This window comes from Taurulus bubalis (genome assembly GCF_910589615.1).
Source record: "Taurulus bubalis genome assembly, chromosome: 4".
NCBI lineage: Eukaryota > Metazoa > Chordata > Actinopteri > Perciformes > Cottidae > Taurulus > Taurulus bubalis.
The window spans coordinates 30052821-30068462 of record NC_136592.1 but is presented as its reverse complement, the minus strand read 5'-3'; the positions used below and the strand labels follow the sequence as shown (position 1 = coordinate 30068462).

At 45.1% G+C, this 15642-nt stretch overlaps 1 protein-coding gene across 1 annotated transcript in view; it reads left to right on the top strand.

The window, feature by feature from the left end:
* Positions 1 to 15642, top strand: part of dlgap2a (discs, large homolog-associated protein 2a) — a gene marked incomplete at its 3' end in the record, with an annotated part of 137644 nt that overhangs the window by 84195 nt on the left and 37807 nt on the right. The window contains exon 3 of the mRNA XM_079216823.1: positions 10130 to 11325. Coding sequence (XP_079072949.1) covers positions 10198 to 11325 — 1128 coding nt within the window. The 5' untranslated portion in view covers positions 10130 to 10197. The remainder of the gene's footprint in view (positions 1 to 10129; positions 11326 to 15642) is intronic.

Genomic DNA, 15642 nt, shown 5'->3' with positions numbered 1-15642 from the left:
GAGCACCAAGATGTTGTGCAATTTCCCCGTCCATACCAATAAATACAACAACAAAAATCCACATTTTGTTCATGTGTAATTAAAAAAATATAGATTATGGTAACAATGAGGAAAACTGTCAAAAATTACAGGGATGCAAATACTGGAGAGGAGACTATAGGGTCATATCATATTAGAAATTTCAACGTCGCATGTTGACGAGGGCATTTTATAACATGCTGTTGGCGTAAAGCATTGACAATATTGTGTTCTTGATTTAATTGATGAATCGTTTTTGCTAATTGCTTATGCACACATGATGTGTGCTGGAAGGCAGTGTTTCTAAACCCCATTGGGAAGAGCCCTTAGAAATTAGATGTGCCGAGTCTAGAAAAAGGGACCTCCTAGGATCAGGTCCCTGAATAAGGACACAGCTGGTGGCTGCTGATCTGTGCGACTGTGACATCGCATTCGCTGTGTGCGGCCCCAGGCAAAGACAAACACTCTGGTCATCGCTGTGATGACCGCGAGCATTTATTTCTAAGCGACCTCCAGCTCAAAGCTGGGAGGGAACGTACGAGGAGAGTCTTGATGGGGTGGATGGAGGGGATGGAGGGGATGGACATCTGTTGTGGCTCCACTCGCTTTACAAATAATGATGTCAGAGATGGCTTTGAGAGCAGTGTTGAACTCCAGCTGCATCTTGAGATGTGCAGCTTCCCAGCCGTGTCCTCTCCATTGAGTGTTCCTAACAATACTTTTTACACATGCTCCCCTCGCTTAGATTCAAAAAGGGGCTTGTCGATGAGATTCACCCAAGCGGCTGCAGTCAGACCCACGGGAATACGAAGGAGGAAGTTTGTAGGGAGTAGGGACGTAAACGTAAAATGGGAAACATGTTCGGGTTGTCGGCAAGCAAGCTCAACGCTCGCTGTCCATGTGTTTCCTCGCTTTTGTGTGTGTTTCTTTCAGTTGTCGTTTCTGCTGCACACTTCAAACAGCAGGTGACAGCTGCCTTGACTCCGATCCAGTCTGGCTGTGCTCAAAGCCGATATCCAGGTTTTCCTCATCACCTTTCGTCCCATTACTGCCACTTGTGTTGGATCTGGAGGGAAACTAAATCAGCCCTCTCACTGCATTCAATTATTACTAGAATGGTTGGTTTGAGTGACCGTCTGGGGAACTATTTGTATTACAAAACGTTTCAAAGTAAATACTGCAGGCATGTTTCATGGTGGCAAATAACACATCAATTTGAATCATGTTGATCAAGATGAAACTAGGTAATCCTTTATGACAAATTTGTAAATTTCAATCAAATTGCATCTGGACTAAATTTACAGAACTACAAGACTGGCATAGTCCTAATAAATCCAGATATTTAAACATACTTATCTGAAGCAGACTTTCAGTAAGTGCTAATTCCCTTCTGTAGATATGCACTTTTTAATGATGCAATTGTATAGCAAATCAGTTAGTGGACCCCCTGATAGAGTGCCCTGTGGGTCCCAGATTCCAGTTTGAGAATCCTTTCATAATAGTGGCAGTTTTCCACAGCCCATCGCTCAACAGGTTTATCACTTCAACTCCATGGAGCGGCTCTATCTGCTGTTTGGCTGCTGCAGCTTTTGGGCTGGTAAATACTTTTCACTTTTTTGTACGATGCGTTTCGGTGCACCCAGGGCGCTGTCAATAGCACTTCTCTCATTTCACCGCTGTGAAAGTGGGCCAGTAAAACACCACTTACACTTACACTAATTACATTTTACTCTCAGATATGTCCACGCTCACCTTCATCCCCCAGAGCGACATGCAAACCGTCCTCCATCCCAATCAACGTGGCGTTAATCGGGTGTCTGTGTGCACATAAGCGTGAGTGGCATTTGAACCTACGAGTATTTGACTCCTTCAAGTCATACAGTACTAATTGTTTCCCACCCTCAAATAATACCAGTTCACTTAATTTCTCTGATCAGATTTTGTCCAGATTAACATCTCATTTAATGCACTGATTGACTTTGTGCGTCTAATGTTCCGGCTGACTGAGACTGAAACAAGCGAATGAGAGACAAGGATCTGAAGTGGACCGTCTGTATCATTTCTATCTCCCAAAAGTCCGTTGGGCCGGCCCCCACCCTCTGCTCTCTGGGCTGCTGTGGTCTGTAGAGAGGAAAATTACATTAGAGGGGAAAGGTTTTCAATTGTCTTCTCCAGGCTGAGGAGTGTGGATAGCTGCGGGGACCCGGGGGACCTGTAGTGTTTTTTAAAATCAGTTCTGTGATAGGATTGTCTCTGGGGATGGAGGGGCTGGTGTGGACCTTCCCGTCTTGTCAGTGAACGAAGCTACTGCTGCTGACTCCATCTTGAAAAACATCAGATTCTTAAAAAAAAAAAAAAAAAAATAGCCTCCGTTGGCATGCGTGTTTGTTTTTACGTCAAGCCCCGCGAATAATAAGTTTGACAATATCAAATTATCTCTCATTTTGTCCTGAACTCCTCCCTGGCTGCAAAGACAGCAAGGGATGGGAACTTCAGAGCGTGTTGCTACGGCAACCAGGAACAGTTCTGAGGCTTCCTCTAACAAGTTGCCTGAGAATGCAGTCCTCGCTGTTACATAAGATGTGACTTACTCTCTGTCTCACACACACACATGCACACACTCACAGGGCTTTTCCTTTGGCATTTCACATTCAGCATGATTTATTCATAGCTGGATAGCTGCGCTGGATGATTCTACCATGTAAAATGAAAGCCCATGCAATCTACCACACGTGGCAAGAGTTTGCGCGGCGGCATTGTTGGACTCCAAGTCAATTTCTGTGGCTGTTGTAAATGAAATGGGGTCTTTGAAACAGATTTAGATTGAGGATACCCTTGCTTGAATATGAAAAGATTCAAAGATTGCAATGCAATTTGACACCGTTGCTCCTGTTGTTGCGACGTTGAATATGAGATGGACAAATTCCCAATGCAGCCTTTTGTGTTCATTTCCCCAAAACCACAGAGGAACCAGAAAGTTTGGGAAGCGCAAATGTATTGAGGAACAAGGAACGATGATCCTGACACTATATTAAATTTCTTTCTACCACCTATCGCTCCGTCCCCACTTTGAGAGAGAGAGCTGAGGAGGAGCGCTGAGCGCAGCACAGATAACGCACTTCATCATTAGCGAACTCACGATAAGTATTCAGCCATTCAGCGGCTTCTCCTTATCTGGCCACCGTAATCTCTCTGCGGCTAAATACTATAGCTGCCTTCAGCTCGCCACTCTGTTGGTGAAATTGGGTGTTAGAGAAGAGAAATTGCCATTTTACGTTTGTTAGGACAGCTTGCCAATAGCCTAATCATTTTTGAAGAGATTAGTGGCGACGGCTGATAGACTTGTGTGCCGAGCTCTTTGGAGGGGTTTACAGGAATATGCATATCTGCTGCTATAGTCCTGTTCACATCAGAATCAATCTGTATCACCTGGTGTCCGACACAATACAGCCACACACAAATTGTCTCCGCTTAATCATTATTGTTCTTTACAGAAGCTCGGTAGACAATACCTCTGCTAGTTTTCCTCCTCTAATCCATCCCTCTGGCAAACCTCCCCCCTGCTGGGAGAAAGATAGTGGGTTGTAGGCTTTGACTGCCGGGGAGGGTGAGGGGCGTTGGCGAGGGTCTCACTTTCTGACATCTGTCACATCCAGACAGCACTCTCAGGTGTGTAAGAATAGCCACATGCAGCTTGGTGCAACAGGAGCCGCTCGAGGCGACACATAGAGGCCATACATGATCTGGCCAGATTTTTAGTTGAAAGCATTCCAGAAAATGAACTGACATCATCAACATGTCAAAGACGTGTATGTATTGTGTTGTTATTCAGATATCCACTGAAATCTCGGCCCTTCCTGTCTCGCAATAGCACTTCTACCCCGCGAGGCGATAGTGAGTCACTGGAGCATTCTAGACCCCCGGAATCAGACCCCGGCGCTGAGGTTCCCACTGGCTGCTGGATGCGAGTTGCTATGCAGCTAACTGCGAACCGAGGGACCGTCCCCCGGAGCCGGCGCCCCGTCCCCCGGAGCCGACGCCCCACTTTTGCTAGAGGAAGACAAAATTACAATGCGTTGTTTGTTGTTTTGGCCACTTTGGATTTAATCCAATAAACCAAAAAACGTACACGGACCACACAGAACCTGGGGAGTGGCACAGTAAACACAATATAGGCCGACGCCACACTTATACAATTGTTATTTTTACTCTGAGTCTCAGCAGTTTGGTGGAGTGTTGTGTATCTTTGCCCTGCTGTTAGTTTGTAGTTTTTTTTTACTGATGACTGTACATTTAGATTGTATAGACACAGTTGTGAGGGGAAGCTCCTCTATTTGTTTGGAGCATGTCGCCAGTTCTTACACATAATTAATTATGCACCTTTAAACTTTCGCATAATTGTGTGTTAGCGTTAAATGTTTTATGTGATTATTTCCTCCCGGGAATATGTAGTCTTTTCTACATAATTGTGATAGTCCTGTCTATTCTTCACCTTCTATTTGTACAGCTTTGTGGTCCTTGTTATATATATTGATAGCAATGCAAGTCAAATTCCTTGTATGTGTATTCATACATGCACTCTGAGTTTCGGAGCTATCTTGCATCCTGTATTTACCGTTACTTACAAAAATATATTTTTTTACACAGCTGAGCTTTTTTTCACATCAAAATGTAGCGGTTGCAGTATCGGAGTTGTTTGAGGATTCCAGGCGATGTGGTCGTCTTTTTGCAGAAACAATCTAAACATCTGCGTTTCCTGCAGTTGTTTTCTCGAGGAAATAGTTGTAGAACTTGGCAAGAGTTCCCAGTAAATGCAAGGGTCTCAATTCCCCATATGCAAAAACAGTGCATCTTCTTAGATATGCAACAAGTTGACGATGATATCTCTATTCATGCAATGGGACTTTAGTCAAAAGCAACATGATGTACAGTCACTGTGAAAGAGCAGTTTCAACTGTGATTAGCAGATTGTTTCATTGTGTTAGGTGCATACTGTGTGAATTATTGTTGTGGTGTAGGTTCAGTCACACTGGCTGTGCTCTGCATCACCCCAGCATGAATTCCCAGTTTGATTTAAGGCCACTCGTAAGAGCAGGTCCTCCCCCGTGGTGTAACTGCATGAGCAGCCTTGCGAACATGCATGTCCTCGTGACACACGCAGTGCTGACACAGCACAAAGTAATCCACAGACTCTTTGTTTCCCACCTCATGTCTCAGCATCAATACTCCGTCATAGCAGCAAACACGAAAGGAACAGAGTTTTTGAGCCATTTTAGGCGTCTCGCTCGGCCAGAGACAGATGGTCCATGAGAAAAAATATCAGTGACGAGTGATTGGCTCCCAATTGCGGTGGCAGTTTGAAACGGCTCAGTTAGTTGAGTATTGCATTTGCAATTAAAATGCTTGTGGGTTCAGTTTCAGAATCCACACTAGAAATGTGTGCATGAACCGTGCTGTGCTGTCACTTGGATGGACAAGTGAGCAGGATATCCTCCAGAGCCATAAGCTGGGGCCTTATTTTGATCAGCTGCTATGGTGGATATCGTGTTTCTTGCAAAGCTGACAGATTTTCTCCTTTGCCTCTTAGTCCGTTGCCCCATTCCCCGATCTAATAGCTCAGAGCATTGCTGATTTGCCCCGAGGGTTGAGGATACAATTCCCCTTCCTTTGATTTTCTAAAGAAAGGCCAGAATTCTGGGGAGACTGCATTTAACCTTTGGGAGACGGATAAGAAAGCTGCTCCATCGATTTGTTTTGCTCAGAGTATAAGGGGTGTGCCAGTTGGACGGGATGCTGCTGGAATAACTAGAAAAGGCAGCTTTTTGGAAATGTGTTCTGAACCATTCTGGTTACCGCTCCACACATTCTTTTGACAGTGGAGACATTTTAAGCTAATCTAAAAGCATGTAGGATTAAAATGAACATGACAGATGTTTTCAAGTGTTCAGATTCTCCACAGGGGGCAGAAACACAACCAAATTAAAGCACTGAAGCGGTTGAGTGTGTTTGATGCCAGTGAACTCAGAAATGACAGATCTTATCAATGATGCAAAACATTAAAGGCAGCCATCATACGTCTCTCATGTGTTGCCTCAACATGAGGACTCTTTTTCACAGTCGCCTGTCACTTAGTCCACCATGCTCACCACTGCCAAGTCTGAAGGTCGCACGCCTTTGATCTCTCAGTCTAGTCCAGCGCTTTATTATCTTTTAACTTTGTTTTCAACTCCAGTTAAGGTCTGGGCCAGTGGAAGAGTGGGGGCTGTCAGTGATACTCTGTGCAGATATAATGCTATTTAAATGCTAATGTGTTAAGAGGAGCAAAACGACCTTTCCTCACACTCTGCACTCGGGCGGAGCAGCAGCACAAAACAAAAGCCCTTAATAAATGAGCCTCTTCCTCTGACTCTCCAGCGCTCGTCTCCTATATGAGGTGTTTTTATCTCCGTCAAGCTCAGAGGGCTTTGACAACATTATGGAGCTGGATGTTGGTTCAGGTGTTAGGTCAGGCATGGGAGGGAGATTGCGCAATGTGCCAATGGTTGCCAAGCTGAATGTGATTTGTTATTTTTTCCTCTTCGGGGAAAATGTCTGCTTGTCACAGGAGGACTTCTTGTCTCTGCAGTGAAAACCAAGTGAATGGTTTTAGCCTTCAGTGTAAAGTTGACAACATTGAGGATCCCTGCCTTTTCCTTTCTTAAAAATATCCGATAATCGTATTCGTCTTATTCGTCATTACGCCATCGACATTTAAAAGTGTGATGGCCCAGCCCTCAAAGGCAATGTTGTCTTACCGCTGTATATTGTGCTGAAATTGAATTTGCCATCCATTTTCCAAGTTCACCCTCCATCCCCGCAGTTGGCACCCTTGCCAGGAAGCCGATGATGTGATGACAGGTGCTGGTGTCAGTGTAAAAACAACAAGCCCTCGCTCTGGCCACAGATGTCACAGATACTTGTCTCCACGTTTGCAGAGCGCTCGCCAGAAGGATGCACACTCGCAGAGAGAGCTGCTTTCCCTCGAGCCGCCTCGCGTAAAATATTAAATAACCTTCTGTAGGACTCGCTCTTTGAACCGTGCGTCTACACTTTTTTCTTTCCTTAAGCAAAAGTTAAATTTTGTATCAGCAGAGGAAGAGGTGGAAAGAGATATGGAGGGCGAATGAGTCTGTCATCTGTCGTATAATCCCAGGAAATGCCATAACTTCGCCGGTAGATAATTTATTCTGCGCAGCTCCGTGAGATACCTCAAGGAATAGTCAGCCGTCAGAGGAAGGCCTTGGAGAAAGACAGTGACATAACCACAGACAGAAATGTAGCATCAAATCAATCAATCGGCCACCATCATCCTTCTGCTGCAATGACTAGCTAGCAGTTGACTGGACTAGGATAAGGAAGCTGCATGCTCAGCTCTGTTACAATAACAGACCCTCCAGACGAAAAATATCCTCATGCATACTTAGAGTAGCCTGGATAAATTTTACATCAGCTTGCAGAGTTAGACATCCTCATGTAAGACTGGTAAACAACGAGAATTTGTTTTCATCTCGACAGATGGAAGACGACAGCAAAAGAAGAGTCAGGCTGCACCTCGGGGGTTGAGATCTTAGATCTCATTAAAAATAGGTTTGAATGGAATACATTTTATCCAATTTGAAAGATGAAAAGAAACATCCACCCTTAGTCACAATTCACTCACGGCAAAGAAGTCGTTCCCATGATCTTGGACGCGTTTTTGAATTTGCGAATATGAGACTTTCTTAGAGCTATTGACAAAATAATTTAAGAGGAAAATCCTCACTATACCAGCGACAAACATACTGAGGATGCAGTCACAGGTGTGTAACGCGTGTGACGCTGACATAGCTGCATTTGAATGAGTTTGAAGTTAATAACTGGTTGCATTAAGTGGTTGCAGGAAAGATTCGGAGATGCAAATTTGGCTCTTTTTGAGTAATGTAACTATGGCAATGTTGTATGATTTTTGATAAAGTAACGTGATTTGTCAGGTATTTATTTTGTAGGATTTATTTATCAAATTATTTACTTTTTTCCAGGATAATCTCTTTTTTGAGAGAGCCCTTTCACCAAAGAGAGTGCAGGTTCTCGGGATATGGAAAATGAATTTGTCCGCATGACCGAAGGTTGCCCAGTTTGTGTAATATGGCTTTATTAAGACAAATGTGCCAGTGGGCCCCGTTCTACCGTTGTATAAGGTGAATAAACTAACTTTCATACGTCAATGCTGTGAAGGATTGTATCCGTATCTCCAACCCCTCATTGCAGGTCAGTCTCTTTAGGGCCTTAATGAAGTATTTTTCACACATTGTCCATCAGCAAAATGAAATTTAAATTAAGAGCCCTGTGAGTGACTGGTCATTTCTGGTCAGGTTAATTAAAATGACTCGCTTAATTTTCCTCATTTCATTTTTCTTTTTCAATTTTCATGGCACACCGTGTAAAGGGGAGGTTTTTGTGGCTCCATAAGGAGGTGCATGAGGTCTAATAACTTTGCTCTAGTGATGTCACCTGAGTCAGCGTTGGTTGGGGCTGAAGACTGCAAGTTTGAAAATGAATTAAATGTGAAGGTGTGGAGTTAGAAAGAAGTGAGCTTACCAGACCCGCTCTCCATCTCTGCTTTAGGCTAACGGCTCAAGGCAACGTTAGCTAGTAGCAGAAGAAACCCAATTCTCTGATCGGCAGCCGAGTTGCATTGTGGATATAATGCGTGCGCCAGGTTTGTCAAAAAGAAGAGGGCATGCTCTTCGTATCCAGTGTGCCATGATGATGATGATGATAAAGATGATAGAAAACACTTCAAACAGCAAGAGGGTAAAGATATAGACAAAAGTGTTTCCTTATTGGTATTGAGACGAGAAAAAAATAGACACCAGTTTGATTTTGAGGAAAAACGGCACTGAGAATACCACCGGTATGACTATTTTACCTGGCAGCAATAATTACCTTTAATAATCAAGTTTATTGTAATATTTTAATAATGTATTGATTTGTCAGTATATTAATATAGTTTAAAAGGTCCAAAATGTTGCCTAAAACTCCAGTACTCCTCTCCATCTCACCGCCATAGCTCATAAAACCTCTCCTTCATTTTATGGGGTTGCAGAGAGTGAAAGTGCACGGGTTTATGAAGCGAAACATTGGCAGGCAAGCAAGCTCAGATACGGCTATGCTTTTTTTTTGTTTATTTGCTATTTCACAAGACAGGATGCAGATACGTTTGAAATACGACCTGGGCGACCATATTCAGTTTTTCATGCTGAAACTAGTAATTAGGAAAGAAAAAAACCAGACAGCAGATAACTAGAAATGCTTGTTGTTAAGTGGAAAAGTATTCATACGAAGGCCTTTGATTTGTATTATTTCATCTTTTTGTTGCAGATAATAAAACATATGATTTAGGGGGTTGTGTTCATTGTTCCGCGTGGAATTTTAACCCTGATTGTTCAGACGTGATTAAAAGGGCGGATGTTGTAATGACATACGGTGGTGAGGCATCAAGATAAAGTAAACCCATCCTCTGATTAAGTTCAATACAATGGAATCGAGTACTGTGATGTCTGCATACACAATTGGGTTTTAATCTAAGACTAACTGGCCTGCAGAAACTAAAAGCATGGAGGGCGCATTTGGTGATCAAGTCTCCGAAGGACGCCTCTCTGGCCGTATGCCTCACAGCGCTCTCCTCAGGGCTTTGACGGATGGCACCAGCACCACGGAGTGATAGGCTATTATTTCACTTTGCATTGGATAAATGGCAGTGCCGGCTCCTACCTGTCGCCTGCCTTTCTCTTTCTTCCGTTCTCTCTTTTTTCCCTGTCTCTCTTGCAGTTTGCCATCACAGAGATGAAACAGGATGGATTTTGTCAGTGCAATCTGTTGATTTCACTTTCACATTTCAGATGTGCTACTTTTTGACTTTTTTTGTTTTTCATGCCCTTTGTAGTTGAGGGAATGATGAGAGTGAGCGTATGAGGGATAATGACCAACCTGGCCGAGGCCTAGTCATTTAGTACTACCCTGCTTTTTTCCCCATCGGAAAAATGCTTTTATTTTTTGGGGCGTGATCTAATATTCTCTGTCTCTCTTTCAGACCAGCAGTATTCATGGTCGCCCTCGCAGTACTTCGATGAGGACAGCTACTCCCCTCCACCCAGGAACATGAAGGGTCTCTCTGGCGGCCGCCCTGCCCAGCTCCACCTCACCTCTCCCAACTCAGCCCACACCTGCGGCCTGGTTGAATGCGACCATTCCCTGGACCATCACCTCCACCATGGCAACTCACGGCCCCCCTCCTACCTCCTCAGCCCCACAGAGAGCTGCCCTCTTGAGAGTCACCACCGCTGCTCCCCGCGGAGCTCCATCCACTCTGAGTGCATGGTGATACCGGTGTCCATGTCGGCCACCGACCACTCCATGTCCAGTAGCACTTTCCCCCGCATGCACTATGGCAGCGCTTCGCGGGAAAGCGGCGGCAACACTTCTGGCGGCAGGGACTCCCGAGACGACGGTGGCTCCTCCTCGCATGGCGGCAGCGGCAAAATGAACCGAATCCCAGCGAACCTCCTGGACCAATTTGAGAAGCAGATGCCCCTGCACCGGGATGGCTTCCACACGCTGCAATACCAACGCACCTCCACCACGACCACGACTACAGAGCAGCGCAACGAAAGCCCCGGGCGAATACGCCACTTAGTCCACTCGGTACAGAAGCTCTTCACAAAGTCGCACTCTCTAGAAGGTTCCACCAAAATGAACGGTACCAAAGGCGACTCGCAACGGGACAACTCGCACCACCACCATCACCACCACCAAGGCCACCACAAACACAGCAAACGCAGCAAGAGCAAAGAACGTAAATCCGACGGCAGCGGCAAGCAACGCTCGGGAGGTTGGTGGAGTTCGGATGACAACCTGGACAGTGACAGCACATACAGAACGCCCAGCGTCATGTCCCGGCATCCTGTGGACCACATCAGCCACTGCTACTCTGACGCCATGCACGGCCACCTGGCTGGAGACCTGTCGCTAAAGACCTCCAAGAGTAACAACGACGTCAAGTGCTCAGCCTGCGAGAGCATAAGCATGGCACCGGAGGGAAAGTTCATGAAGAGGAGCTCCTGGTCAACGCTAACGGTCAGCCAAGCCAAGGAGGCCTACAGGAAGTCCTCCCTTAACCTGGAGAAACCCATGACACCCACGGACCTCAGGCCCAACCTCAGGCCCGACCTCAGGCACGACCTCAGGCACGACCTCAGGCCCGACCTCAGGCCCTGCCACTATCTACAGGTGAGGTTGGCTTATTTTGCCATGTGTCAGTTGTGCAATTGATTGGAGAAATTCACATTCTGATAGTTTTGAAATGCAAGGATCTGTGTGTGGCTAGATGATGGGCACTCGGAGGGTTTTTGTGAAAGGAGAAGATGGTGATTTGATAGCGACAAGCAATTGAAGAGATGATAAAAACATCCATTTCATCTCTCAGCCACTACAGTGATTGAGCTTCCGTTCACCATAATGTAAAATTCATGAGAACCTAAGGCACTGCAGAACAGAAAAAACATCAATCCCAAAACTTAAGCCTGTATCGTACAACACAAAGCAATCTTCTTCTACAGGCATCGGCGGCGAGTAGACAAGGTAGAAAAGTTGCTCAACCACGCTGGATTCCCAATTAATCTAAATTTTGTTCATGGCTTGGATCGCACAATGTGAACCTGTACTAAGGCTCAGCGTGTGGCTGGCAGCCGACGGGACGAGCACAGCAGGACAAATCAATTAACTCCATAAATGATCTGCGCTGGAGGGGAAGAACCAGCAATGGCAGAATAAAAGACCAGAGAACTTCGATGCTTCGATTTTGCATAGGTTTCTGCCCTGAGAAAAGGGTTAGCATTTAGCCCATGATAGGCTCTACGGGAGACCCATAGCTCCGCGGGGATCATTTCAGAGCGACTCAGCACTTTACACCGGAGAGTCTCACAGGTTTTATATGCATGCTGGGAGGGTATATGAAAGGGGAAAATAAAATCCCTTTTATGAATCCCAAACTGCAAAAGTTGAGAGAAATAGATTCCGTAACAATGCTGCTCAATATACAACGACGCGATGTCTGATAGCATCATGTAAGTACCGCCTCCAGCCAAAATAAAGTGAGCACTTCAGCACATCGGGAGAGACGAGGAGGAGACTCTGAGCTCTAAGCAGGAGTGTGTTGTATGGATTAGAGACGGTTGTAAACGGAAAGCCAATACATTACTCAAATCAGCCAATGGAGCCAAGGAAACTACTCAATCTGAGCTTACGTCAACAGAAAATGTTTTAGAGGACTAATTTTGACGGGCGTATTTTTAAACATAAATGATGATTATTTTGAACTGGACAGGCAGTGCACTCATCCACTCAATTTTTTTACAATCCCACTAAGTGCAGTAATCTCTCAATGCGAGAGTCGGGTGTGTTTAGTGCCCCCCCCCCCCTTCCCCGGCTCCTTGCTTACTTTCCATTTGGTCATTCAGCTGAGGTAGTGTCCGAGTCACGGCACGATAAACACGTTCTAAAAATATCCTCCTCCTTCCTGCCGCAGGGCTAAATTTAGCCCAGCATTATCAATCCAATCCAGGGTGACACATCGTCCCTTCCCGGAGGAGAATCAATGCCCTCTCAGGAAACTGGGAGATGTTTCCAGGGAGAAAGTTGAGGGCTCACGCTGCCGAGGCCTGCGCCTCTGTGGATACATTCAGATACTCCGGGAAGCCGGCAAAAAGATGTCTGTTTTAAACTCATCGTGGCTACAGTCGTTACCAGACCCAATAGGCAGGAATGATGCTTTGCTCACACCGAGGGGTCACATTGAGACGTTTTCCCTTCCTGCGGCTGTATTGGGATTACCTACAACTGTCTGCAGTGTAACAACATAAACTGTATCCTGGGAGAGTGTGTGCACTGAGTGAGAGTGTCTGTTGGAGTGTATTTGTGTGTGTCTGTGGAGGGGTTATATTTATCGTATACCAGATGGTTCGATGATGTGCTAGTCACCTTGTTTGCGTCCTTGGTTGATGACGGAGGGAATGAAAACCTTCTGAAGTGTTGTGAAAGGCGAGGAGACGGCGGACAGTGAGAAACGCATGACTTGTCTCGCTGAAGTATCTGTTGGTTAATCTGTGTGTGTGTGTGTGTGTGTGTGTGTGTGTGTGTGTGTGTGTGTGCGTGTGCAGGTATGTATGAGAGATCGATTAACTGAACATCGGGGGAGACAGAGATAGATTGATATTGGCTGCCCTTTCTCTGAAATGACAAATGTCGCAGGATCAGACCTGGCATTGGCCATCACTCTGGCTCTGGCTAAGTCATTTCACAAATTAGCCCCAATTAGTCCTCCCCATGACACACACACACACACACACACACACACACACACACACACACACACACACACACACACACACACACAAACATAGTTTTCTGTGAGCTTGATATCAGGTGATTGTGGCAAAACATTCTTCCATTGTTGGCAAATTTCAAACTCACACGTACTCGCTCCAAACTAGATATGCAAATACACCTGGACTGCAGCAACAGCTGTGAGCAAAATAACTTTGTCTTACTGACAACTCTCAGCCTTGATTAAATCAGCTGCTCCAGCAAACGCTACTCTGCTCTCTCCCTGCATACAGTCCTGTCGTACAAAGGGAGGATTAGTCTTTGATAGTTTTGCTGATAAGGCAATGCGGAGGGATTTAATAAGCCAATTAATTGCCATGTTGTCTTGCCAAAGGTGGAGATTGAGAGGCAGAAAGGCTGCTGATTAAATTACAAAAGGGAAGTGCAAAGCAGCAGAAACAAAACTGGCACTGTGACGGAAAGCTACAGTAACACCACCACACAGGGGTTCCCTAACTTATTTTATTAAGGCGTTCCCTGACAGCTATCAGGCCTTGAACCTTCACTTAGTAAGATTCTGTCCCAGGAACTCTGGGATCATACGGCAGTTTGTCTCTAAATGTTGCTCGTCTCTGTTGGCTGAGGCGACGGCGTGGCTCTGAGGTCACCACCATGACGGTGGGCATCTGCTCATATTTGTGTTTTATTACTTCAAACCTTAAGTTTACTTCAATTCTAAAAGGAAGTTGCCAGGCTACATATGTCTTATTCCGCATTCAGTTGCACTTAGCTCCATCCTCTCGTGTCTTGTAAAGACAAAAAAAAGGCAAAAATACAAGATGGCGACAGCCAAAAAATATTTTTTATAAGATGGCAATGGAAAAAATACCGATCTTGAGGCTTCAAACTGAAATCCACAAACCAATGGGTGACGTCACGGAGACTACGTCCACTTCTTATATGCAGTCTATGCTACCCCGGCATGCTAGCTCAGTCATTTGGGTCATGTTTATATGCTAAAGTTAGCATTTAGCTCAAAGCACTGAAGTTTCTAGTTATAAATTGTTTGACACTGAGGCTATTTCCGTTCATCATCGAGCATGTCTGTTTACACCCCCCTGCTAACGTCTGAACGTATACCGCGTCAGTAAATAAACAAAGCGGATACCAATCGAACACAGACACTATGTTGTGGGCGTATGAACAAGAGAGACCAGAGAGGATGAGTTGGCGGTGGGCGTGCGGTAGGTGTTTTGTCAGGTAGGGTAACTGTTGGCTAGTAAGAGATAGAAAAGAAAACAGCTCCTCCTGCAACCCACACAGCATATCCATGCAATCCTGTGGGAGGAAATGAGGGGCTGGAGGCTGGTGGGTGGGATTACCAATGATGGAACAATGATTGAGCTCTCTTTTCCTTCCGCTCTTTATTTCTTTATTTCTATCCCTTTATTTCTCTCTCTCTCTCTCTCTCTCTCCCCCTCCACTCCTCTCTCTTGTCTATCTCACTTTATTTTGTAACCTAATGCAATGACTTATGTTTCTTAGTGGGAGAGGTGCTGTGTATAGATAGAGCCGCAGAGTTAATCAATGAAATGCACTGCTGCACTGCAGGAGCATTGTCTGAGGCTTGCCTAGCCAGCACACACACACACACACACACACACACACACACACACCGGAACCCCTGTGGGAAAAGATCAAAGCATTGAAAGTAAAGGAAGACCCACAGAGCCAATATGCCAATGTGTGCATAATCCTGCTATGAGATGCATGTGATCCATTTACCTTACATTAATTATTGACTAAAAGAGCTTCACGGTATGTGTAAAGAGTTGTTGTCATAAAATGAATTATTTCTCCCAAGTCATTCCTGTTCTTTATTGAGCAAAAAAAATATATAAAGGAAGTGAAAGTTCTGTTTTTGTGATAATGTGACTTAACTATGGATCTTCACACTTGAGCTGTGAATGTTCACGCTGCTCCCACAAACTTTGGCTCACATTCACAAAGGGCTTCACGTCATTGCCATATTATGAGCTGTTAAACAGAACAGGATGTGGCACATTTGTCTAGGAACAGTAGAATCATCAGAACAACGCCCCCAAAAATACACAGAACACGTGGATGCAGGCTCAGCCCTGAATCACATGCCTTCCCTTTGTAGGATCTCTGGTTCACGATGACAAGTGACCATATTTCACCTCCGAGCAGTCTGGGACGCCA